General features: G+C 44.0%; 1 protein-coding gene across 4 annotated transcripts in view; it reads left to right on the top strand.

Moving 5' to 3' along the window:
* ATP9B (ATPase phospholipid transporting 9B (putative)) overlaps positions 1-27029 on the top strand; it is a 196314-nt gene that overhangs the window by 89968 nt on the left and 79317 nt on the right. For all 4 annotated transcript variants that reach the window (XM_047766914.1, XM_047766915.1, XM_047766916.1 and 1 more), the window contains one exon: positions 768-844. In XM_047766914.1, the coding sequence (XP_047622870.1) occupies positions 768-844 (77 nt within the window). The remainder of the gene's footprint in view (positions 1-767; positions 845-27029) is intronic.

Here is a 27029-nt window from a genome sequence, read left to right as displayed (position 1 = left end):
TAGGAATGTAAATTATGCATAGCAGCAGTTCTATGGAAGTCTAGGAACCGACTTCCATGGTTTTTAATTTCATATTCCAGAGATGAGTGCCTCTGATCTGAGCCTTTGAATCTATAGGTCATTCTAGGGATATTTTATTATTCTTTTATTTTCATTTTGATAAAGCACAAAATTACCATTGCTTCTTGACATACACAATTAGAAAACCAAACTTTTAGGAGACATGAATAAAAGAGACATCTAAATTCAAAGTCAGATATTGTTTTTATAATATTTCTCCTCTTGTTTTCATCATATATATGCAGAAATGTCAGCAGGGCGCTTGTACCTCATAGTGCTGAGCCTTTACAGTGGAAGGTACCCTTAGACTTGTGCTCAGGGAAACAGGTTCACCTGGTACCATCTTGGCTTGAGGGCACATGATTCTGACCAGTTAAGAGTGAAGGCTCTCTCCATGTTACTTCAGTGTTAAAGTTACAATTTTAATAGACATTAAGGAACAAACAATGTCACTGAAAGGATATTAGTACCTTTTCTAATGTTATGTGTCAGTAAATTAGTATTGCTTAAGAAATCATTTGAGTTTTTCAAAGATTATTTTTAAAGTTGAGATTAGATTTTATTGAACTACCAAAATTTAATAGGCTGTTGGATACATATATATAAAATTAAATGATATAATGATATTTTCCATCAAAACAGTTAATTAGGAAGTGTTCCCTGTGTCCTTCACGTTTCTCTGTAAGGACCACTTTTGTGTTTTGCAGGTACTGTGATCGGTGTTGTCATTTATACCGGAAAAGAAACTCGAAGTGTAATGAACACATCCAATCCCAAAAATAAGGTAGGTGAGGTTGAGGACCAACTGCCTTAATGCCTGCTCTTCCTTTTGGGGAGAGCACATGTGGTTCTGAGTGGCCCATGCACCTTGTCTTAGTACAGAACACAGGCAGAGTTTCACAGTGTTGGTGATTTAGGGTATGAATTCTCTGTGTTTGTGTAACAACATGCTCGTGTCGAAGAATTTTCAGAACTCTATTCTTGGTTAAGAAGAGTTTTATGTCTCTTAAATTTTTGTTGATATATATATATATATATACATATATGTGTATGTGTGTGTGTGTGTGTGTATATATATATATATATATATATATATATATATATATAATTTGCCCATAATTTAACATTTAATTGTGGGTCTTTTAATTTCTCTTAAGTCTATTTATTTTACAACTTGCACTCTTTACTTTTATGTTGATTGTTCATTTTTAAAATAAAGGAGTCTATATTAATGTTTTTATGGTATTTTATTTGATAGTGTTATGTTATTAGACGGGTTTTATTCAAGTCATTTCCATTTCAGAAGAAGCATTTTGAAAACCAGATTTTAGTTTTAAAGACTCCATGATTATATTTCTAAATTAATTATATTCCTTCTTCAGTCCTAAAATTGTTATTTAAGCAGTTGGTGTGTGTGTGAGGTAAATCATATCAAAAAGTTAGTTTGAATTCTCAGTAGTAATTATTTGAATAACACATTTTTGTATGAGTCATAATATCTGCAGATCTCTAGTGAATGAGATGCTCTTTCTAACGGTGCATTTACTCATTTTTCTTTGAAATACAATCTCTGTGTATCTAAGTAGAACAACAAATCCTTTCATGGAGTCACACCTTGTTTTGTGAGTAAGTAATAGGAAAGGTGCAATCTGCAGGAAATTTTAAAACAAAGCAATAGAAATGAAATAATTCTTCGAAAAGATCTTTTTAGGACAAAATGTGTTTCGTTTTTTTCATCCAAATACTATTTTAAAAGATAGTTAACTCCTCAAAAACTAGGAAGACATCACCAGTCCTATGAAACCTGGGCCTGTTTGCAGTGCTGCACTCCAGCACCCATCGTGTTTCCCATCCCCAGAGGGCCCCCACCCAGCAGGGTTGCTGAGTCACCCCGGTGAGACCGATGTCCTTTTACACGCCAGCATGTGGTAGGGCTCCAGACATCTGTATGTGACATGTTTGCAGAAGTCAAAGATGTTGAGCTGCTATTATTTTAGTATAAATTCTGATTTTGATAATGGGAAAATCTGTCAACACATACATACATATATGTATATGTAAAACTTTGAGCAAATCATATATACTCAAGTCAGTAATTCTAAAATAGAATTAAAATTATTTTAAAGTATTAAACTAATGACAAGAACGAGAATCACATACTTGGCTATGTGTTTTCCAGTAAGTACACTGTTTTTCTTTCTTTAGGAAACCAAACTAGAATGTCAGATACTACATATATGACTTCCAGGGTTTTTTCCATAGTCATTTTACTTTTATATTTATGATAATATTTGAGGGTAAATTTAATTTTAAATATTAAGTTTAAAAGTCTTAAAACTTTTTAGTACAACTATTTTTTCATTCTACTTTACCCTTCAGCCTGCTTGTCACTTTCTCATTGTCCATCTACGCAGTCATATCTTTTCTGGGTCACCTTTGGTTTTAGCTCACTGTGCTCGTTCCCTTGGGTGTTGATCCATAGTTACTCAGGTGACCTTTCCCACGTCTATGACACAGTTAAGAACTCTGGCCCTGGAGCCTGACCAGCCTGGGCTAGAGTCTGTTATTGCCACGGACCAGCCCTCTGACTCTGGGCCAGCAGCTAAATTCTGTGTCTCACTGCTCAGTAAATGTTACCTGTCACTATTATCTATCTGTGAAGTGACGCGTGAGCTGTGAATGGGTGCCATGCATTTCAGCCAGACCCTTGTCAGTCCAGGAGCTGAGTCTGCTGCTGCCTCTCCTTCTGCACCCCTAATCTCTGCCCTCTCCTTCTCCTTCCTCCTCCCCTCCTCCCTCTCCCCCTTCTCTTCTTCTCTTCCTCCTCCCCTTCCTGCTTCCTTCCCCCTCTCCCCTTCTTCCTCCTCCCTCCCTCCTCGCACTGTGCCTCCTCTCCCTCTTTCCTCTTCTCTTCCTTCTTCTTTCTCTTGGTGTGAACAAAATGCCTCTTAGGGTAGGAAGGACATCTTTGGGATTTTGCAGAATGGCATCCGAGTTCTGGCTCTGCCGTGTGTCAGCCTGCCATGAGGAGCACACATGCTCTTTCTGAGGTCAGGCCTCCCTGGTGCTCAGCCAGCACCTGGTGCTCCCCTTCTAGTTGGAGCCCTCAGAGCAGGGGTAGCTGCTAGTGCATGGTGGGTGCCCATCCAACCCCATCACTTGTGCTGTGTCGCAAGTCTGCTCAGTAGCCTCTGAGGAATGCTGCCATCAGGTTTAGAGCAAGGAGAGGGCCATGCCGCGCAGCAATGCATCAGCATGGTGCCCACTGCTCCTTAAGGGCGCTGTGGGAACAGACCTCCGCCCTGATGTGGAAACATTTTTAATAAACCAAGGAATCGTTTTAGGAGAGAAATAAAATCTCTAAATTTGCATATGTCATAAAATCTTTAAAGTTTAAATGCCAGATTTATAAGAATAAAATTCAGAAAAAGCTTACAAGCATAATACAGTGGGCAAAAAGTAACAGATTTAATGTATGTAGGGCAAGTATTGATACGTGTTGAATGAAAAGAATGTGTGATCCTAAGTAGAGAAAGGAAGACAGAAATTATTATTCACTATAAGACGTCAGCTGAAAACTCCATCTCAGTGGCCTCTGTGGCTTACTAAACCAACAGACTTTTGGATTCAAAGAAGGAGCATAGACAAAAAAGGAAATATGTAAGATGTGTTGAGTCGTTGCTGGGTTTCATCACATTTCTTCAGGGAAGCTGTAGTCTCTGAGAGCTTCCTGGGTGCAGACATAGAGGGAGGGATCGAGTGCCAGGCAGTGATCTGGACAGGAAGCACATACTTAGGAATGGGTCATGTGTGGAGTCACACTGTTATACAAATGGGCCCTAGGGCTGAGGCGCTCAGATGCAAAGGCAGATAGAACTCTGAAGGAGGACCCTCGGGCCAAGGGCTGTAGGATGGAAGACTGGACTTGTTGTTAGGCAGGGCCCAAAGTTCCCAGGAAGCACGAGTGACAAACCCTGACTGACACTACTGTGGGAGAGGGCTTTATTGATTCTGTTTATTTCTGGTGAGAAAATCAGTATTGCAAAACTACTAATGCTTTCAATAAAAGAAGAGAGGGTCTTATTTTATTTTATTTTACTTTATTTTATTTTTTGTTTTTTGTCTGTTTAGGGCCACACCAGCGGCACATGGAGGTTCCCAGGCTAGCAATCCAATCAGAGCTACAGCTGCCGGCCACAGCCACAGCTACAACAATGCAGGATCTAAGCCGCATCTGCGACCTACACCACAGCTTACAGCAACACCAGATCCTTAACCCACTGAGCAAGGCCAGGGATTGAACCCACAACCTCGTGGTTCCTAGTTGGATTAGTTTCCACTGTGCCACAACGGGAACTCCGAGAGGGTTTTAGTTTATAAAGATGAAAAATATTCTTTGGAAGAGTAAGTTTCACAGGCATCTAATAGTAACATATATATATAAATAAAAAAAATGCTTAATGGAAAATTATATACTGTTATATGGAGAATAGCTACCATGTGAAATATGGTATGGTTTCTTTGATTTTGTAGAAAATATTGACACTCACAGACATAGAAAATAAACTTATGGTTACCAGAGGGGAAGGAGGGGGATCAAGTAGATACACATACTATACATAAAGTAGATAACTAACCAGGTCCTGCTGTAGAGCCCAGGGAACTATACTCAGTATTTTGTAATGACTTATATGGGAAAAATCTGAAAAAGAATAAATATATATATGTGTATAACTGAATTATGGTGCTGTACACCTAAGACCAACATGATATTGTAAATCAACTATACTTCAATAAAAATAAATAAATAAAAAGGAAATACTTACAATCATAAGTTAATCTGCTAGTATTCCCCGCCCCCCGTCCTTTCCTCCCCCTCCTCTTACTCTGCATTTCGTTTGTTTTCTGCCTTCGTTATAGTGTATATTAGAGGATCATGTGAACTTGTAACATTGTTTTAAGTTCTTAAAAGGAATGCCAGTTTAAGGAGAAACAGTTAATGATAGTAATAGTTGGTGTAGTAAAACCGACGCAGAACATGGAAAGAGCTAGAGACAGCTCCTAAGAGCACTGAGAAAGATTATAGCCTGACAATTGAGGGTCATAAGTTATTGATCACTGTTAAGGACCCAGCTGGTGCTGAGAATCTTAAATTTATCTTGGAGCCAGTATGGTTTCCTCAGGCTGATGTTCACGAGCCCCGAAGCAGAAGTGAAGAAACAGCTGGTCTCAGGTTTTGGGCTATTGGGTGGGTGTGAGAGCAGAGGGCTGACAGGAGCTCCCCACAGCAATGACACTAACTGGCTACATGCAGATGGGCAGCGAGGTCGGTGACAGCAGAGGGGTCCCGTGGGTTGAGATTAGACGTCACAGCACTCTTAGTGCCCACGCCCACTCCCAGGCCCCTTTTTCTCAGTTATCCTGTGCACGGCACAGGTTTTGCATCTTCGATGACAGCTTTTCTGGAGAAACCCATCTCCCCCTGGGAGGACCACCAGCCACTCTCTGCTGCCTAGGGCTGTGAGCGTGATTTCCCTCTCATGTGTCTGGGGCTTTTGAGGACCATCCTGTGCACTTGGTGAATATTTTCCAAGAGCTGAGTAGATGGGTTTTAGATATTTGACCAGTTTATATTGGTTGTCTCATAAAGTGTACTTTAAAACTTACTATTTACTCACCTAGTGTCCCAGGCCTTTATTTGGCCAAGTTTCCTTTTTGTCTTCATTTTGACCACTTTGTTCTTCTCTAGCTGCCTTTTTAAAGATAATTTCAGGGGTTCCCATGGTGGTGTAGCAGTAACAAACCCAACTAGTATCCATATGGACACAGGTTCGATCCCTGGCCTTGCTCAATGGGTTAAGGATCCGGTATTGCCATGAGCTGTGGTTTAGGTTGCAGGCACAGCTTGGATACTGTGTTGCTGTGGCTGTGGTGTAGGCCAGCAGCTGTAGCTCCAATTTGACCTCTGGCCGGGGAACTTCCATAAACCCTAGGTGTGGCCCAAAAGAAAAAAAAAAAAGAATTCAAGTATAAAAGTAAGGAGAAAAGTATGACCAATCATCTCCCTAGAACTAGGTTTAACACAAGTTCCCTACTCCTTTCACTTTTTTCTGTGGTTGCAGATTTCATGCCCCTTTTTTCCAAGTGTGCGTTTTTTAAAAGAAAGCTGGGCCCTTTCTGTTGCTGCTGCCTTCTCTACTTGACCACACAGCCTCGTCTCACACCCTCTGAGTGGCCCTGGGCCATTGACATCAACTTCACATCTGTGGCATTATTCCACCCCTTGGAAGCCCCGCCTCAACTTCCTGGATCAGAACCACTGGGGTCTCTGACACATGCTGGAGATTGAGACCTGCTGCCCCCTTAATAGACACCACGGTTTAAGATGTCCAGGGGATCCCTGAGCAGATTAGTCACGTTGAAACTGATGTGTGTGACTCTGACAGACGTCCCACTTGAGTTCATCCTTTTAGAATGGCCTTGAAATTGGCTCTGGAAATCTAACTTGGTAATTTTATATAATCAGAATAGACAATTTTACCTTATAATAGGAGCTTATTAGAATGCTTTTCAAAGTGTAGTGTGTTTCATCCAGACGTGGGAATTGAAAATAAAGCCTAAAATATTGTTAGACGGAGGAAAGTTCTAAGGTAGAGAGAAATTTCTGAAGCTCTTTTGCAGAGTTAGTGCTTGCTGAGGACAGATGCCAAGCAGAGGTTGCGATCTACCCAAGTTTGAAAATTCAGTTTTAAAACATTGAACAAATCAAAAGTTTTTATTACTAAGCAATTACTTTTAAAGTAATATTTAGTGAAAGTTTAAATTATAAGGAATACAACTTGAGTAATGGACTGCTTTCTAAGACCTAGCTTGAAATATATTTAATAAGATGATTCTTGATTACATTTAAGAGGGAAGAATTCTTACAGACGGTTAGGAAAAATCAATTGTGACAGGTTGCCATTTTCACGCCATTCATAATAATAAGTTGCTCTGAGCAAGAACAGCAAGGATGAAATGATAATACAGATTGCTTCCAGCAGTTATTGCAATCCCTGGGGCATATTGATTTGTGTTTCTAATAAAAAGATGCTTTCAAATGTCTCATTGACAGACAGGTGATATGGGCCATTATGTGAATTAGAGCTGCTTCTCGTTATCTGAATTGTTGTAAAGGCCTTTTCAGATAATGGAGCAAAATAGAATCAGCTATGGTGTACTTGGCAAGTTGAAATATCAAGGCTGTTTTGGAGAATAGCTCTTTTATTGTAAAGGGGGCAGTTTATTAATATTTTAAAAGTTGTGTTGATTTATATTAAAGTTTTACAGTAGAAAGACTTTAGTCTCTCTTTTTGTGGTTTCATACAATCATGGCACCCCTTAATTTTTTTAAAAGTTGCCTTCTTGAGTAATAAAATATATTTGGATGTAAATACTTGTTTAAAAATGCAATCATGGGCTTCACAAAAGAGCTACATTCTGCAGCAGATAGTATTATGGTCTATAGAGATAAAAAGACTTTGGGAATGCTTGTTGGGTAACTGTTATTAATATTAACAAAGCATAGTGTTTCAAAGCCTCATCAGAAGAAGATGAACTTGGGACTTCCCATCATCTAAGTTCATTTGCAGCAGAAACAAATCTGACAAGGAACCATAAGGTTGAGGGTTCGATCCCTGGCCTTGCTCAGTGGGTTAAGGTTCTGGCACTGCGGTGAGCTGTGGTATGGGTCGCAGATGTGGCTCAGATCTGGCATTGCTGTGGCTGTGGATGTGACCGGCAGCTGTAGCTCCGATTAGACCCCTAGCCTGGGAACTTCCATGTGCCTCAGGTGCGGCCTTAAAAAAGAAAAGAAAAAAGAAAAGAAAAAGATGAACTCAAGAAGCAGAGCTGCAGTAAAGTAATTCGGTGGCAGTTAGACTCGGAGCCAGCCTGGCCTGGGGCTGTAGCAGCACACACCCTCTCCCTGCCCTGGCGCAGCTGCCCACTTTGATGGCCCAGTGCTGGGCATCTTCATTCAGCAGTGTGAATACAAAGGAATCTGTAACTTCAGGAAGGTGTTAAGGAGGCGAGAAGCTGAGTGGGATGCAACCCCGAGATGGCCTCTGGGACGCCAAGCCATCAGGGCGCATAGCAAGGTTGTAAGCTGTGAAACTCGAAACTTGTGGGTGATTTCCCACGTGAATCTGCCTATAAAGCAGGGGCTCTAAAGGGGAAACACAGCACGTTTGTTATTTAAGTACTTGAATCACTAAATAGACTTAGTTTTACCTAAATTTCTGAATGAGAAGGGCTTACTAATTTGTTACGTGTAAAATAACTAATTGATGATATGTCATCGTTTCTGAGCAGTACAGCTGAATTCTGCATAATCAACTTCTTAACAGATAAGTATAATTTATCCAAGAGGCAAATAAGTATTTTCATAATTGTGTTTGTTTTTTGAAATCTTGAGTTCTTATCCTGAGGCCATAAAAACTGTTAGAAATTTGTGGAACTTGTGATGACTTATCTCTCATGACATTCATGACATTTCGATTTTAATTTATGTAAACTCACAAAACTAAGTATTTATTGCTCCCAGATTATCCTGAAGCATTTCTGGTGAAGGCCTTTCTGGATGGGTAAGAAACATGATCTGAAATACCTAGCGAGGCTGAAAATGAGGACGTTTCAGAACCTCTGTTGGGAACTGGAATGGACAGGTGATTGCGTTGTGAATGAAGACAGAAGAGGAAGATAATGAGAGTTTCCTGTTGTTTTCTGCTCCTCCCAGTAGCTTCATCTTCCCAGGAGGGCTGTGATACCCAGACCAGCTGGGTTTGTGTAGTCTGGATGCCCTCTGTTATTACACAATGGGCCCTCGAGTGTCACCGTGAATCTCAAATGGTTGTGTGCATGGCTTGGCTCAGAAGCAGGCTTTATTGGGGAAAATTCCAAACCAGAGGTCAGCTGGAAGGGAAGGCCTACCAGGGCAGGACTGTTGGGCCCACACCCACCGTGGTCAGGAGACAGCACCCCTGACCTGGCATGCCAAGTGGGGTGCCGCCAGGTGAGGACACTGCCTGGGAAGTGGGTGGCTGTTCAAGCACAGCTCCTCCCCCTGGGGGCAGGCAGCCCAGGCCCTGTGCCTACTGGCTCCCTGTGCAGGGAGTCCCTGGTCCACTGCTACTGCCTGTGGCCACAGTAATACAGACCCAGTTCAGCTCTCTCAGGGAGACCCAGGACTCAGGCCTCGTTGTGGCACCATTGCCATCCCTGCCTCCAGTGTGGTACCCCATGTTCACTGAATGGTTACATGCCTTTTCTTAAAGAGTAGTTCGTGGTTTTTTTCCTCCTTAGTCACTTTTTTTCTAAGCAGTAATTAAAAAATATGTATATTCCTGAGAAACAAATCTTATCACATTTGGTTTCAACTAAATTCTTTTCATGTGTCTGAAAATATGTTCTGGATACTAATGTGTTTTTTTAAAATTTGATTTGTTTACATTAGAGTAGCAGCTGTACCAGACTTTTTTTAAAAACTGCATTAACTAAAATACGTGTATGATAGATTTAACATGAGATTAAATTGCTTTCTTTTCTCCATGTAGTTATTAGCATTGTCAGCTAATAATTACCTTTTGCAAAACTTTAAAATATATCATGTGAGTTTTAGTTTTCCTGCTATAGTAAGCTGTTAACTGCCTGAGATTTCTTTTTGAAGGACAGTTATTCACATCAAACATTTCTGAAAGGCTGTTTTTAAAATGCTTAATACTGGAGTTCCCGCCGTGGTGCAGTGAGTTGACTCCGACTACAGCAGCTCGGGTCACTATGAGGCCCAGGTACAATCCCCAGCCCAGTGCAGTGAGTTCAGGGATCCAGCATTGCTGCACCTAAGGTGTAGGTGGCAGCCACATCCTGGATTCAGTCCCTGACCAGGAGCTTCAATGTGCCACGGGTGCAGCCATAAAAAAATAATAAACTGTTTACTATCATCAATATCAAAAATTTTTTGAGGCATTGAAGTCAGAATGAAAGTTTTTGAACTCTTATTTGAACACATTCAGAACAAAAACTTCTATGGGACAAATCACTACAGTGTAATAAATGTTTATTTATCTTTGGGATAAATTAATTACAATGTAAATCGTGATTGGTGTGCTAGTGTATTTCCTAGTAATATTTTCAAGAGACAATAGGAAAACGACCCCAGAACATATTAGTGAAGGCTAATTAGTCCTTCCACCAGTGAACAGAGCCTTCTACTTAGAAAGCTTGAGTAAATCATTGAAATATGTACTAATATTTTTAAACTGTGGTGTCAGGGCAACATCTCAGGAAGAGCTCTGGATGGAGCAGACTGTTACTACAGGGTCCGTTCCCCCCCCCGCCCCGCCCCACCGCCGCCCAGTGCCCCCACCCCCACCCCAGTGTGCCATCCTGCCTGCAGGGCTCACTTCCTCTGCGTCTCGGCCACTGCCCAGTGGAGAGTGTGAAAAGGAGTGGAGATCCAGAAGCAGTTTGGTCCGATGAGGATGCTTGGAAGCTTGGGTGGTTCACTTCGGAACCACTCTATCCTGTTAGTGAACAGCGCTAGGTGCTCTGTGCACTGTCTCGATTCAGGTTAGTTATTGAGGACGGTTAGTTAGCTCAGTAGACTGGAGCCAGTAAGCTATTTTGCTCAGTTCATTAGAATTTGTGCGAATTTGAGGCCAATATTAGGAGGACCTTCAGAACACCTCTCTGCCCTGCTGAATGCTCTTAGTGAGGGCTGTGGAGCTACTTTGCATTCCTGGAGGAGGAAAGAGTGCTGGTGATACCTGTTTTGACAATGAAACACCAGATAGGTGGCTGTGATGAAGTGCAGACGGCACAGCAGAGGAAGCGGCATCGCCTGGAGCATCTAAGGCTCGCTTGCTGCCCTGAAGCTTGTAAACGTCCTCAAAAGCAGACAAGACACATTACAGGCAGAGCTGCAACTGAACAGCCTTTTTGATGATCATTCTTATTTTTCGAAGTAAATCTAAGTTACAAAACTATATTCTTTCAAAACAGATGAAAAGGAATTTTTATATTAAAAGTTTATGAATTTATAAAAAGGTCAAAACTTGACACTCTAGGGATTTAAAATTCCTTTGGGAGTGGAGAGAAGGAAGGATTTATGACCTGCAGCAAGTAAGGAGGACACCGAGGATCATTCCCGTAGCAGGTCTTGGACTTCAGATTCTTAAAGTCCCTGAACACGCAATCTGTGTGTTATATAGACACACAAAAGTGTTTGTTCCTAGACGTTTGCCAAGTTAGTACCCAAGTTGCCAATCACTTTGTAGTGGTTTCTTTATCAGGAGATTTGGTAAATTTAAAATAGCAGTTGGAATAAATCTTTGCTATGTGAGTGGTGAGTGGCCAGCACACCTGAGCACTGTTTACCTGGAGCACCTGGGTTGTTGTCCTCACTCTGGCCACACCTGCCATGCACCCTCGCTGGTGGCCTGCTTCCTCTCTCCACAGGATTCAACGAAACACCATTGTCCATATCTTTGTGAGTCCCTGGCCCTCGGGGCTTGTCTTGGATGTCACCACATGGTGACCCTTTTTTGGACCGACTTGAGGTTCCCCACAGTCGTAGGAGGGAGTCCTTGTCCCCAGCTCCACTGTCAGACCAGGCCCAACGCAGTTCATTGTGTCTCACATCGGCCTGGCACCCTCCTGTCCCACAGCCCGCATCCCAGTGCCTGGTCCATACTGCAGGCAGCACTGCGGGACACAGAACACAAAACTTCTACAGGGTGAGTTTCCACACTGTAAAAATTGTTCATTTATCTATGGGATCGATTAATCACAATGTAAAGTGTCACTAGTGTGCCCTTTCTCACATAATGAAGACCACCACTCCGCCTCTTCTGGGCATACCCAGCACCGTATTTATAAGATACAGACTGGATGAGGCTAGTTCTGAGCCAGGGCCATGGCAGGAATCCAGCACCAGACGCTCTATGCACTGTTCACGGTGTACCATCTCCCCCCCCCCCCCCAGCTTGGAGCTCAGCTCCGGACCTCCCCTCTTCTCCCCACACAGTGTGCTTGGAGACTTGCCAGCCTTCCTGGGGCAGCCCAGGCACTGAAGGGAGGGGTGACCATGAGCTCATCTACCCCTGAGCTTCTGGACCCAAAGATGGTTTATCTTTGAACTTTTGGTACCCTGGGCAGGGTACGTGCTTGGCCAGCCAGCTCTGTTCTGTACCTGCCTCTTCCATGAGACCCACACCCCCTGGAGATGGGGTTGCCTTGCTCTTCCCTGTGCTCAGGCTCCTCGGGGCAGGAATCAGGAGCTGAGAGAAGGTACAGTGAGAGTCCCATAAAAAGTTGTAAAGTCTTTGTTGGAGTGGGGGTTGGGGGTGGACACAGCTGTAGTAAAAGCTAGAATTTAGCAATGTGCTCTGGGTGATGAACGTGCTCCCATGGGGGATATCAGTGCAGAGCACACGCCCACACAGGGCTGTAGATCTCAGTGGGCACGTCCTGCTGTCAGGCCTTGTGCTTTTCTGTTCCTTCACGGGGTTAGTAGCTGTTACCGTCCCTGACAGGTAGCCCATAGGAGTCCTTTTGACCCTGTGTCTGTGTCCCATTATCATGAACCCACCACTTAAAAACAGTTTTTGTTTTTTTCTGCCACAAAACAATGTTCCACACTCACCTTGTCCTTTGTTTGCCAAGCCCTGGGATCAACCTTGGGTTCATTTCAGCGGAGAGTGTTTAGAAGTCAGGGTCTGGGACCTGAGTGTGTGTTGCTATGGAGCTATGTTGTTCCCAACCCCAAACAGCAGGTGGAGTGAGAGGAGGGGCGGGTGCTTGGATGGACCAACCAGATGGCCTGGTGGGCAGGCTGGTGAAAGGACGAAAGGGTGGGTGGTGGACACATACCTCTGTAAGTCTGTGCTTTTACGTTTATTGAGCACCATATGTGCAGACACACTCCCAGATCCAGTTCAAGTCCAAGGGGTTTCTTGTGGTTTTCTCTTTCCTATAACTCCTGCCCTGGCAGTGAAAACCCTGGTCACAGCACCATTAGTGCATTTACTTCCCTGCCCAGACCCTGTGTGTGCCAGCTGCATGTGTTCCTCCTTGGACTCAGCGTGTGGACCAGAGCCCCCCTGCCCTCTCCTTCCTCACTGCCCTCTCGAGCTGGACCACTCTGCTCAGTCCCTATGTGCACTGTGCTGAGAAAAGAAGACATGGACACAGTCGAGCAATTAATCTCTAGTTGTTACATTTTTGTTTTTTGTTTGTTTGTTTTGTATTTTTGCCTTTTTCTAGGGCCACTCCCTCGGCATATGTAGGTTCCCAGGCTAGGGGCCTAATGGGAGCTGTAGCTGCCGGCCTACGCCAGAGCCACAGCAACGCGGGATCTGTGACCTACACCACAGCTCACGGCAACGCCGGATCCTTAACCCACTGAGCAAGGTCAGGGATCGAACCCGCAACCTCATGGTTCCTAGTTGGATTCGTTAACCACTGCACCACGACGGGAATTCCTTGTTTCATTTTTTTGAGGACTACAGTTATGTTTCAGATAAACACATCAGGTGCTCAGTAGAGGCCGATGGAATGCAGAGGGGTCAGTCTTTGGGAGAGTCAATGAGAGACATGTTAACTACTGAAGTCGCCATCCAAAGGCCATTAAACGAGGGTAGAATAGCATCTGTAATTGACACACATTATCAGAAGAGCTCAAAGTCTCAAGTGTTTCACCTGGTGAGCATACCCATGGCCTCACACTGCTGTGTCAGCTTAACAGGTGTGCTTTCCATGGGAGCCTGGGACAGAAGCAAGTGCTGAAGCCCGGTTCTGCACATGCCCTCTGACCCCCATCCCCCACCGTGGACAGACAGCTAAAATGTCCCCTTCCACTTCTGCCACCCAGTCAGCGTGCGAGCCTGACTCTGTGTGAATTGCCTGCTGCATCTGTTTGGGGATTAGGAATAAACACCACCTTTAAAGAGATTATAATTGAAAGAAGGGATCTGTCGTGGAGACATTTGTCCTCTCCCTCTTTCCCTACACTTTGTGCGTAGTAAACCCTTAATAAGTAGTGGCTTACTCAAGTGTGACTTGCTGTGCTGGCCTTACGAAAAGGTTTTTTTAAATGCACCAAGTTAAGTGACTTCAGAGTTAATGAACAGATTTAAGAAGCTAGGCTAGAACTCAAATTTGTCTTCTAGTGAGAAGTCGTAGCTAGATTTCTGTTCACCTTGCTACTTATACCGATGTGAAATAGAGTTTTCTTCACTGCAGCAATGTGAACGGACAGCTGACGCCCTGTACATGCAGCCATGGAATTGCCATGCTGCAGTGTGGACCCTCTCGCACAGCCACAGAATAAAGGCACAAAAATGAGAACCAGAAAAAGAGAAAGATGTACCAGCCCTTCACGCAGCCCATTAACCTGTGGAAATGAGCAGCTTGCACACCATACACACCAGAGAAGAGTTTGTTTTGTTTGGGGTGAATATTTAATCATTTGAGCAACAATTTCCTTAAGTTAAAATTAATAACTGGGCTTTTTTTATTATTACAAGTACAAAAATTGTTTCATAGCCTTAAGATACAGACATGGGCTGAAGCACATAATGTAGAGGACAGAATTTTCATAATGGATCACTTAATATGTTTTTAATTCCAAACTATAAGGAAAAATTATTTCTTCCAAGGTTTAATTTCAGTCTTGAATGATGCCTTTGCCCCAAATCTGAGATCTGTATGATGATATTATAGCAGCTTAGTTTCAAGAGGGTGTGTGCCCTTTTCCTCTTCAACAGCCAGTGCAGGTGACATGAGCTGTGCTCTGGATTCCAGAAGGAAATCAGGTTGAAGTCTCCTTGTAATCAGTCCTTCCCCTAGATTTGTTCTTACACCTTGGCTTTCTGGATAAAGAATCAGTAGTTTTAAAGATAACTTATGGGTGCTAATTAAATGAAAAATAGGTTCTCGGACATTTTTAAGTATGTCATTTCCACAATTTCATTTCATACACATTTTAAGTGTAAAATGTGTATGAAATGAAATTGATGCTAGGTTTTAACTACATGTTCTGTTTTTGTTTTGATGCTGAGTTAGTACATTAAAGAAAAAAGGACACTCAAGATCCAAATCTCTGTTATAAAGTAAGATTAATGTCAGGTAAGACGTTTCATTTGTAAGATTTAAGGATCAATAAAGGGTAGTAGCGTAATTATTTTCCCCCTTAAAATGACTAGAATTAGTTCAAGTATTAAAATGCTGAGTTTGTTACTTTCTTCATGCTACAGTATTAGTTTTTCAAACTAAAATGTGAGTTTGGACCATCCTTTTGTCACCCAGGAAGGTGGTGGCTCCACTTGCAGGTCCAGCCTGCCTCTGTTGTCTGACCTGAATCTGTTGGCTCTGCTTGTTGGGCGCTGGTCCAACTAGTTGCTGCTGTTGCAAGTTACTGTAAGGTTGTTTCTTTCTGTTTGTACTCTTTGGCTACCAGTTTACCATCTCAGTTCTGTTTCTTACTAATAAAGTGAGTATGAAGTCTCCACAGTGGTCAGTTCTGTCCTGTGGCACCGGGAACGCTGAGCGAGCCTTCACTTGTGCAGGGCCTCAGGCAACATGAGGACACAGCTGAGCACCTTCCCTCAGGGTGGGTGATGCAGCAGTGGACCACTTAGCAGCGAACTGAACCTGGATCATCTTGAGTTTGTGGAGCGTTGGGGGAGCACTGGAAATGGACCCTCACAGCCTGGCCTACTAGGGAATTGGGGCTGAGAAAAGGGAGAGATCGTGTCTCCCCATCAGTGGCAGGACCTGGGTGCTCAGTGTTGCTGCCAGTGCATTTCCAAGGAGCGGCAAGAGCTGAGCTCAAAGAAGCAGTCGTGGCTTGTCTCGGAGGGCCTTCCCTGTGCCAGTGCTCCAGCAGCGTCCTGGAGCCAGGGCCATGGGTCACAGGGCTGGAGGCACTCCTGCAGGCTGCCTGGACAGCTCCACGAGGGCTGACCTTCCAGATGAGATGCAAGCCTGGCTGGCCTGGCCAGCTCCACTTCAGAGCTGACGTCATGCAGGGAGAAGATGGGGAGGCTAAGAGGGCCTCCCCACTGTCAGAGGCCACTGTTTTCCCATCATCCCCTCCTGAACCTAGGTCTAGGGGTGGAGAAACACAAAGGCCTGCATGCAATCTAATTCTAATCTGAAATACTAGCTACCAATCTAATGGGTTAATTACGATAAGACCAGATTATAATCCATTAGAATAAATGTTAAGGCATGTATTTTAGGAAAATAAAAATCTTGGCACATCTAAGCCAATGTCCTATTAAAAAATGCTATTCACTACCTGAAACATACCAAACACCGACATTCTGAGGTGCTTTTAATACTTTCAAGTAGAGAATTCTAGATGCGGTGAGATACGATCCTATACTTACCTCCTGGTCAAAGTAGAGAATTAAGGGTGAATTGGAACCAAGGGGAGGATCCTGTACCTGAGGACACTGTGTGATAATCCTGGCCAAGTCAGTTCTGCACCTCCAAGAACAGGTATAGTCAGCAGAGGACCCACAGTCAGGCAGAGGCTAGAGTTGAAGCCAAAATGAAGAAGTTTCAAGACCTGAAATCACAGATGTCAAATGCAGCAGACTAATACGATTCAGACTGGAAAACAGTTATGCAACTGACTGTTTGGAGCATTGAGTGACATCGTATAGACAGAGGCCCTGCAGAATTGAAGGTGAAGACAGGTGCAGGGCAATGAACAGTCTGAGGTGGACCAGGGGAATGGATAGTCTGAGGCACAGGGCACTGAAAATGTGGCTGCAATTCAAGGCCAGGCTGGTAGCCAGGAAGAGGTGGAAGATTCTGGAGAGATGAAACTGCTGGAATAAAATCCCAAAGGAGTGGTGCTGACCTAGATGAAGGATGTCCCATGTCATGAGATAGGAGACACGGGTACAGAGGAGCTCAGGGAACAGGTGGTCACACAGTAGCCCTGCACAACATGGGAAGTGTGGTCTGTCAGGGGAGAGCAAGGATGTGGCTCAGAAGTGGCAAAGATGACCCACAGTACCAGCCCCGGGCTGGAGACTCACTGTCCAGAGTAGTGTCTCCAGAGGAGTTCTGCTGCTTAGATGTAGAAGCGATATCCAGGTTTGGCCGTGCCTTCAGGGTGGAGGTGATTCAGAGTGAGCTGCTGTGTGGTAACACACAGTCCCAATGTGCAGAGAAGCTCGCATCTGCAGGGAAGAGCCCTGCTGGTGTGTTCTGGCGGTTGTTCCATCCCCCATCCCCGGGCCTGGTCACTCTGCTTCCAGTTAGACTGGGGGAGCAACATCAGACACACCAGCTCCTGCCTAGGTTAAAACCTTACACTGAGGCCTGTGTACCTCAGTTCATATTACCTGATACCTCATGTCCCACTGTAAACAGACACAACAAGCTGTCATCTAAAAGGCAGGGAAAACAGTTTGCAGAAATAAAGCAAACATCAGATGCAGACTCAGGTATGGCACAGCTCTTGGAATTACCAGACAGGGAATGTAAAAGAACTAGGATGGACATCTAAGAGCTCTATCAGAAAGAGTAGAGAAACAGTATACATTGTGCACAAGCAGGTTGGATAGCATCATGGGACATGGAGACTAAGGAAGAAGCAAATGGAAGGCAGTGTAACAGAAATGACAGCTCCTGTGATTCTCCATCAGCTGGACGTGACCAAGGAAGGAACTAGTGAGCTTGAAGAGACTCAGGGGAAACTTCCAACTGAGAAGCAAAAGGAGAGACTGAAAGGGGAGACAGAAAATGGTACAGAGCATCTAAGAAGTGAGAAGTGTGCTTGTAATGGGAGCATCAGCAGGAAGAGAGAGGCGGGTGCAGGAGAGGTGCTCCAGGTAGAAGTGGCTGAGGGCTCCCTAGACCTAATGACAGACACCCAACACAGATCCAGGAAGCCCAGAACACTCCGAGCTGGATAAATGCCCAAGAGTCTAAACCCAGGTGTAGAACATTCAGACTGCAGCAAACCAAAGGCAAAGAGAGTATCTGAAAGAGAGTGGAACAAGAAAGGGCGCAGAGCACTTGCTGCCACACAGGATTGTCCAGGACTCTAAATGTGGCTGCGCTAACTACTGGGGAGGCCTGAGTGATGTCAGCATTGTGTGAGGAGGGATGGGAAGCAGGGAGGATGCTGGTGAGAAAGGAGTTGAAATAGTCTGGGTGAGAGCAGAGGAGGCCCTGTTGGCCAAGGGGATGATGAGGACTGGCTGGAGGCATCAGGAAATTAGAATGCAGAGAGTCAACACATCCGAGCAGCTGGAGAGCACCTCTGCTCTCTCCCTAGGCACAAGCAGAGCAGTGTGAGACCCAGGGGGCATCTGGGTGCACTGGCGCCCTTGGAGGTGGATGTGCTTTCCCACCTTCCACGTGGGGCTCCATCAGCCCCCTGAGCCAGCATGACTCAGGGTTCAGTATGTGGTCACAGGTGAAGAGGCTGCGCCTGGGTGTAGACTTCCTCAGAAATCTCTGTCAACATTTCTGCATTACGGTCTTAGATTAATATGTGTTACTTCATCAGCTTCCCTCTTGTTTTCTGAAGTTTTAGATTTAGCAGCTTTTAAGTCATTAGTTCCAGTTTTGCACCTGAGGTCCTCTTCCTGCACTTGTCATTTGACGAGCACCTTATCTTAGGCCACAAAGTAGCACAAGCTCTGCTTCCGGTCTGCCTTGAGCTTGTGGTCAGTACTTGGAATTTGCTTAAGAGCAAGAATAATACTTAACACTTTGTTGATTTTTGTTCTTTAATTTTTGTTGACTTTTAACATAATACACAAACTTGAAAAAGTATCAGATTCATTGTTATCACCACAAGTGAGCGCTTCCCCAACTTGGCAGGAAACAGAGCTTTTCCAGCATTCTGGAAACTTCCCTCTCCCACCTCTCCTCCCAGAAGGACCACTATCCTTGTATCTACTCAGCAGCTTATCACAAACACAGGTCTGTGTGATATGTGTCCTTTTGGTTTAGCATCCTGTGTACAGTGACATGCGTGTGGGTTTTGTCCACATTGTCATGTGTTGCAGGGCTTTGTTCACTTCTTCTTTCTATGGCTGTTGGCCCTTTGCATTGCAAGCTGCTCTCCTTGGAGCCATGTGCACATGTCTGACGTGTGCAGACTTGGGTCTCTGTCGGCTGTGCCCGGGAGTAGAATTGCTGGGTCATGGATCGGCTTAAGTTCATTTCAGGGAACCTAGTTTTCCAGAGCCATTGCACCAGTGTTCATTCTTCCTGTGGTGAGAGAGTTCCTCTATGACCTTGTCCACACTTGTCGGGTTTTTAAAAGTTTCAAACATCCCAGTGGGTGTGTTCTGATGTCTTCCTGTGTCTCCAGGCTCCCTTTCCCTGACGACTCATGAGACTGAGTTTCCCCCACATGCTCACCAGCCGTCTGGGCTTGAGAAAGTACCTGAATGTGTCTTTTGCCCATTTCTCCATTGGATAGTTAGCATTTTCCCTCTTCTTTTGTAGGAATTCTTTACATTCAAGTGCTCTGTGGTTAAGTGTGTATTATTTCCTCCCACTCTGTGGCCTCCCTACTGTCTTCCTGTGTCTCAACAAAGAGTAATTCTTAGTTCTCTTTAGATCTTAGATACGATCCAGTTGCTCAGTCTCATCACAGCTTAAGGAATCTTTCTCTACCCGGGTCATGAAGAACTCTCTTCTCTTCTAGATGTGCTGTTGTCTGCCTTTCTCAGTTCCATCTCTAGATATCTGGCATTGGGTTTTAAGTTTGTTGTGAAGATGGGAAAGTTCCCATTTCCCGTGTATATTCCCAGTGGACCCTGAAAGTTGTCAAAAGGCTGGCCTTCCCCACTGTAGTGCCAGTCCCTATACAAATCGTGTGCATGCATGCATGGCGGGTACAAATCTGGACCCTCTTCTTTGGTTGGTCTGTTAATCCATTTCTGTGCTAATCATCCTTAATTACTCTAGCAAGTTTGATTGGCATTGCATTTACTGTCTGTAGCTCTTGGAGGAGAATTAATTTTTAAGTACTGAATTTCTTAATGAATATTGCATATCCCTTTGTTTATATAGATACTCTTCAACTTTTTCAGTAATGTTTTATGACTTTCTCTGTGTAGAGGTTTTATGTACCTTTTGTTTGATTTATTTTTAGGTATTTGATTTTGTTGTTGCCGTTTCATTTGTTATCTTTAAAATTTTTCATTTCCTGTTTGCTACTATATAAACATACAGTCGCAACAAAGCTTTTCGGGCGCTTCCAGCTCTGTCAGGGCCGAGCACTGTCAACTCAAGAACTTGTCCTGTCTGGCCAACTGATGGCTTTTTAACTGAGTGCATTGGCTGCACAGTGATCTGCTCACTGCAGTTAGTTCCATGCTGCCATCGTCTTGGCACCACTGGGAAGTCCATCCCCCCCGCTACGTGGGGATGTTAGACTGTGGGTGCTTGGAACACCCACATGGGTGAAGCAGCTGGGCTGCTCGTTGGTCAGTGCCCAACCAGGGGGCAGCTTGGCTCTGAAGATATGAAGTCAGGCCGGCTGTGCCATCCCCATCCTTACTTGCACTCTCATGGTGGTGGGAGTGATGTGGGGTTTTTTTGTTTGTTTTTTTAAGATGCTCTGCCAGGTCCAGAGGCCCCTGCCCCTCCCACTCTCATGGAATTGGTGAGATGGGAACTGGCTGCATCTGTGGTCACAGCCTACAGGGGCCCTGCCTGCCCTGGGCCTCCTTTCCTCCTCCCCCGCCTCCTTCTTCCTCCTCCTGTTTTTGGATGGTGACCTGTGCCAAGTGGCGAAGGGGCTGGGAACAGCCTTCTGGGGAGAAAGTTGTCTCCATAATTGGTAGATTTCAAAAAGGGGAAAGATCTGCAGTGTCAAGGTTGGTTATTTATGCAGCAGCATTTTTGCTTAGACTTGAAAGTAAGTGGGGGAAATAAAAAGTAAAGGTAAAAATCAGATCAAAGGAGAAACATACGTATTTTGGAGTTCCCGTCGTGGCTCAGTGGTTAACGAATCCGACTAGGAACCATGAGGTTGAGGGTTCGATCCCTGACCTTGCTCAATGGGTTAAGGATCTGGCATTGCCATGAGCTGTGGTTTAGGTCGCAGATGCGGCTCGGATCCCACATTGCTGTGGCTCTGGTGTAGGCCAGCAGCTACAGCTCCCATTCGACCCCTAGCCTGGGAACCTCCATATGCTGTGGGAGCGGCCCCAGAAAAGGCAAAAAGACAAGAAAGAAAGAAAGAGAGAGAGAGAGAAAGAAAGACACGTATTTTCATCACATCAGTATAGCAGCTACTGTGTGTTGGCTGTATGCCTAGGATGGGAAGGTTCATGGAAAGTGTCCCAGGAAGCTGGCCATTGAGCCTGTCCCAAGTCATCAGAGACCGGCAGTGCCCAGATCTGTTTCACCTTCCAAGAGGATGTGGGGCGTGTGGGGTCGGGAGTGACCTGTCCAGACAGAGTTGAGCTCGCTCTGACTGGGTGCCCACCTACCTGCTCCCCTACCTGCACTGGAATCCTCTAGGTAAGTGCTAGTTGCACGTCCCGAAACTGAAGCAAAGGTGGGGCGATTCTAAAAACAAGCCAGAGGAGATGACTGCACTTCACTGACTGCGCAGCACCCACCCAAGCACCTAGACCTTCTCTGGCAAGTGTATTGTGGCAGTGACAGCAAGGTGGCAGGGGGTCTGTGCTCCTGGGTATTGCAGCACTTCACATGTCTCCAGAGAATCACTGTGTTTGAATTCTAGTCATTGTGCCATTTCTTACCATTATGTCATATTTATTTTGAAAGGAAGTTGAAGAAAAATTAGCTTACCTGCAGTGTATCATTGTTTAAGAGAAATCTGATGACCAGGCCTTATTTCTTTTATCATTTTCAATTTTATTCCTGTAAGTTATATGATTACCCTTTAGGAGGAAGGTGTTTCCACCCTTGCTGTTTGGGAAGCATTGTTTTGCAAGGGTGGTCAGTCATCAGTTAAATACCATCACTTTGAGAGATGCTAAAGACTGCCCAGGGTATAGATTGTATCTCTGAAGGTCTGGGATTCCAGAGAGAGACCCTTGACAGCCCATGCAGGAGAGGGACCTGTGCCCTGATCCCTGACCACCTCCCCCTCCCCCGGCTGCTGCAAGCCCGGAAGAGCCTCTCTGCCCAGAGCGCTAGCCCTGACCCTGCTGGCACCCAGCAAAGTTGTCTGTGGTGGAACCTCCTTGTGGCACAGGGAGCTCCCAGGAGCAGACAGGGCAGGGGAGCAGCTGACATGAGGTGGTTTGTCTTTCAGCTACTTTATCGGCTGAGTGTGTATTACTTCCCTGGTAGTTGTTCTGGTTACAGCGCTTAATCATTTTATTTAAGTCTCTCCTTTTTGCAAAGTATAGTGATTGATGCCAGCTGAGCAAATTTCATGACATTTAAATTAAAAAAAAAAATTTTTTTTTTCATGTTTCGGCCACCCCGTGGCATATGGAGTTCCTGGGCCAGGGATCAGATCTGAGCCGCAGCTGCAGCAACACCAGATCTGTAACCCACTGTGCTGTGCTGGGTATCAAACCTGCATCCTGGCACTGCAGAGATGCCGCCAATCCCATTGTGCCACGGTGGAAACTCGAAAGAAAATACTTTGATAAGCAAGATCTGACCTGTCTTTATCTTGTGAACCTCATGGAAGTTTGTGTAGTTCATGGAAAGTGCAGCCAGAGACCAAGCAGCTGTGATTGTCAGGCCAGTTCGGTGACAGGCCGAGGGCTGATTAGGCACCTTCACTCCTCAGAAGTGAGCTGGAGACCAGGACTGGGATGGAGTTAAGGCCAAGTAACAGAAATCATGCGAAACACTTTGCAAACAGTACAGGCTGTTGGGTTGGAAATTGCTAAGATAATCAGGGGTCAGAAATTAATCAGTTATAAACAGTTTAAGCTAAAATGAAGCCATTTTATGTGTCAGTTGTTAGCATGGAATTATCTTGTTAAAGGAAATTGGCCATGTATTTGTTTGTTTGAAGCATTTTTGCCCATTTTTTCTTCGCGTAGGACATAGGTGACTGACACTGCAGTGGCCTGTGCTGGGCGTGTCCCGTCATGGCTCCATGTCCTGCCTCCTGGCATCCTACTGGCTGTGGCATCACAGCAGTTTCACTGTTGAGAGCAAAGCCTGAACAGACCACCTCCAAGATTATGAGTCTTTCCTTAGCTCACCAGCCTCCTGGAGAGCACTAAACCAAATGCCCATCTTCCGTGTGCATGGCTCCTGTCCTCAGTGGCCTTCACCTCTGGGCTCAGCTGCGATGCCAGGGGTTGTGGCACAGATGCTCAGAGCCGCTGTTTCTGGCCTTAGCTGTGAACGGCCTTCACCCAAAGTTCAAACTTGTTGGGGGTATTGTGCCCTAAGACAATTCACTAATTACTAGAATTTTAGCTCTTTTAGTTTAGGGCAACCTCCTTGTCAATAGGTGGCACGCTTGTTTCTGACAGCTAATATGTGTAATTATGCTTAAAATAAGTGCGCTCCAAGTGACTTAACAGCATTTTGATATTAGAGTTGTGACCTCGTACTTGTCTTCCGGTGGCTGAATAATTAATTTGTGTCTGAGAGCTTTCGACTTTGGTGGTTGCCTAGCACAGGGTTTCCTTGTGGAAGACTTGCTAGCTTCCGGTGACCCTTAGCTGCCATCTGGCGCACATTCTAAGTGCTGCTGTCATCTGCTGCTAATTGCTGTCACCTGCCGCTGCAGGCCCTCCCTCCACTGAGATGGCGCGAGCCGGCTGCATGGCGCTGTGGGTGCGGGTCCCCACTCGCACGACTGTGCGCCCCAGGAAAGGAAGAAAGTGGTAGATTGGGCTTTCTCAGTAGAAGCATTTTAAAGTTAATTTGCATTTTAATACACAAGGTATGAAAGATGGTGACCGTCTTTGAAGGTTATTAATTCACGAAATCCAAGTGTGTTATCTGTTTTATGACGTGTTTTAATGGCTCCAGTGCTTTTAGTAGCCCATTAGGCTGGCACGATTGTCTCCGCAGCATTCTGAGAAGACTTCTTTAATCCTCTTTCTTGAGCGGATAAGCTTTGGTCGGGGCACTAGCCTATAGCACCATATTATATTAATGTATTTTACTTGTAATTTAGAGAACAAGAAGAATGCCCTGATTTGAAGGCTGAACTGTCCCCCGTGGCACTGGCACAGCTGATAATCGCGAACTAGAAAGATGTGTATATCAAATAGTTTACAAAATGAAGCCAGCTGTGTTTCCCTACATACTGTGGCTTCCTGACATGCATCATTAAACCTTATTAGCCACTTCCTTTTACAAAGATTCTTGTAGTCTTGAACATTGCATATTAACATTTTCTGCCCCTCCAACTGGAAATTATTTGCTTTATTGTAGAGTGTCAACTTGCTCTAGTTTCTGATGCGTTCTAATTGGTACTTTAGAGTATAATCATCGTGAGATAGCACGCCATGCATTTCTTTATTTGGAAATTAATACAGACCTTTTCACTTTATCTGTCAATCTGGGCAACTTTTCACACAATTCCCAACTCTTGGGATTGCTTACAAGCCATTAAGTATGAAATGGTTCATAAAATGTCTTTGAAGACATAAAGTAACACAAAAATTTTAGATAGTTTAAAGTAAGTTACATTTTGCCAAGTTGCCAGTAATAAACCTCTTAAATAGACAGTTTTAATAATAAAAGGGTGATTAAGAAGATGAAAAGTTTATTTAACCATACTATTATGCTTATCATTCAAAAATTTCAGCAAATCTGCTAAATTCCATTTTCCTTTTCAAAAGGAGGCAAATCGTGAGAACCATGGATTTTGAAAATTAAATGACATTGATTCTAAGTTAGGTGTTGGACCACTGTGATAACTTTCATTCTTTCTCTTTCTGCCATCCTGTGCCCACCATTCTGCCTTGCTGCCTTCAGAATTAATTACGTTTACGTCCTGTTAACTGTAGGGCGTCAGCTAGTTTATGCTCATGTGTGGGTGGGACAGAGAATGGATAAGCTAGTCACTATTGAAGATAATAGCCATCCGGAGGCGTTGCCAACACTGGCCAGCATTTTCTGTATCTTTACATGTGTTTAGTGTAATCACAAAGAGGTGATACGTGTTTTACTGAGAGAATTTCATGAGTTCAGTGAAATAGCGACCATAGTTTTGTTTCCAGTAAATATCTTAAACACTGATCTTGTCAAGTCAGCTAATGACTCTTGATTTAAAAACACTGTTGAGTGGTTTTATGTAGCGATGGGTGCCAGATATCTGGAGATTGGGGTGGAGACCTTAAATGGTCCATAAATTCCCGCATATTTACACAATAAGCCAAGAAGCATTGCAGGAGGTAGTGAACCATCTCAGCTCCTGTGGTTCGTAGCGGCTCCATGGTACCGTGGACACGCCACTGAGCTGCCTGCAGGAAACCGAGATGTGAAACGTGCTAAACTGAATCCACACACATGCAGGACTTGGGCAGTGAGGCTTTTTCCTGCTAATTGTCATTTTCTTCCCCTAAGATATATTTGCTTAGAATCAACAATTTCATGATACCATGCAAGGGACTGAATTAGTCCTTAATGAAACCATACTTTCTGGAATCTATTATGTAGAATCATTGTTAACTAATGTCTAGTAAATTCCCTTGCACAAACCATTAGGTGCATTTTACATGTCCATATGCCAAAAGAAGAATTTATTTAGGTGGCAGCATTTTAAAATTAATTGCCAAATACATCTCTGACTTTATTATAGAACGTCATCTGTATCATGACCTTATGAAGACAATCTAGGGCTGGAAATTAAATTAATTATAAATTAATGACCTTGTTTACTAGTAAAAATTTAACCATTCCCTTCCCAAAATTTTGTAAAGAAAATAACCAAGCAGGTGGAAGGGTGTTCCCTCTCATTCCATGCAGTTTCTTCTGGCCCTGCCCTAGGCAGGCTCCCGGGAGGCTTCCCCAGCCTAACTCGCCTTTGCTTGTGAAAAGGGCTGTGTTCAGCGTTATCCTCTCCTAAATCTCAGACTTTCCCCATCATCTGTGGTCAACAACTCCAAGCCACTAACAGGAATAATTCCTTCAATATGTCACTTTATGGATGTTGGAAAGGTATCAAGTAATTTTTTTTTTTCAGTTCTTCGAAGCATTCAGAAGGCGCCAAATAGGGAAGCAGTCTCACTTGCTGGGGAATTCGGGATGTGATGGCACTAGCAGCCTTGGCCGTGTGTTCAGTTATTTCCTTAGCAGGCACTCACAGCCCAGATTTAGCAGTAATGTGCCTACAATATAAGAGTATTCTCTATTCAATAGTATGCTTTATAAATTATATTTGTTACTGTTTAAGAGAATATTTTAAGGGTGTTGCTAAAATGCACATACACACACACACACAGAGCATTTAAAATAAGGGACTTGTCACATTCAGGAGAAAATAATGGGCCCCAGATGAAAAATAGACAGAAAATAAACGGTGGTGAGCAGCTCACATTTTAGCAGATTTACAAGAAGCCATGGTTTTCCCTTTCTTACTGAGTCTTACAATTTTAAGATTCCTGATAAAAGCCTTTTTTTAAAAAAAAAAAGTCATCAGAACTATTTAGAGTTATTACTAGAGAAATCTGTTTTTCATGTTCTTAGGGGAAAAAGAATTTCCAAGAGTATAAGGTCTTTTAGATTCTTCAAAGAAGCATAGAACCGTCCAAGTTCTAGGTGCACCAGTGGCCACACATACAATCTTCTCTTACCAGGGTTTTTCCAGACTGTTTTTAAAAAAACGCAAGGGCCTTACTAATCCCTAAACTCATGAGTATTGGGTTTTAGACTATAAGAATTCAAGAGTAGGTTAATGCTATTTGTAAATATCTGTTAAAATAAACTACCAAAATAAACTGCTTATTTAATTAGATTAAATTGACCTCAAATTTCACTTATAT

Source organism: Phacochoerus africanus, chromosome 2, assembly GCF_016906955.1.
Source record: "Phacochoerus africanus isolate WHEZ1 chromosome 2, ROS_Pafr_v1, whole genome shotgun sequence".
Classification (NCBI taxonomy): domain Eukaryota; kingdom Metazoa; phylum Chordata; class Mammalia; order Artiodactyla; family Suidae; genus Phacochoerus; species Phacochoerus africanus.
The sequence above is the reverse complement of the archived record's forward strand: the minus strand, read 5'-3'. Positions and strand labels throughout refer to the sequence as shown.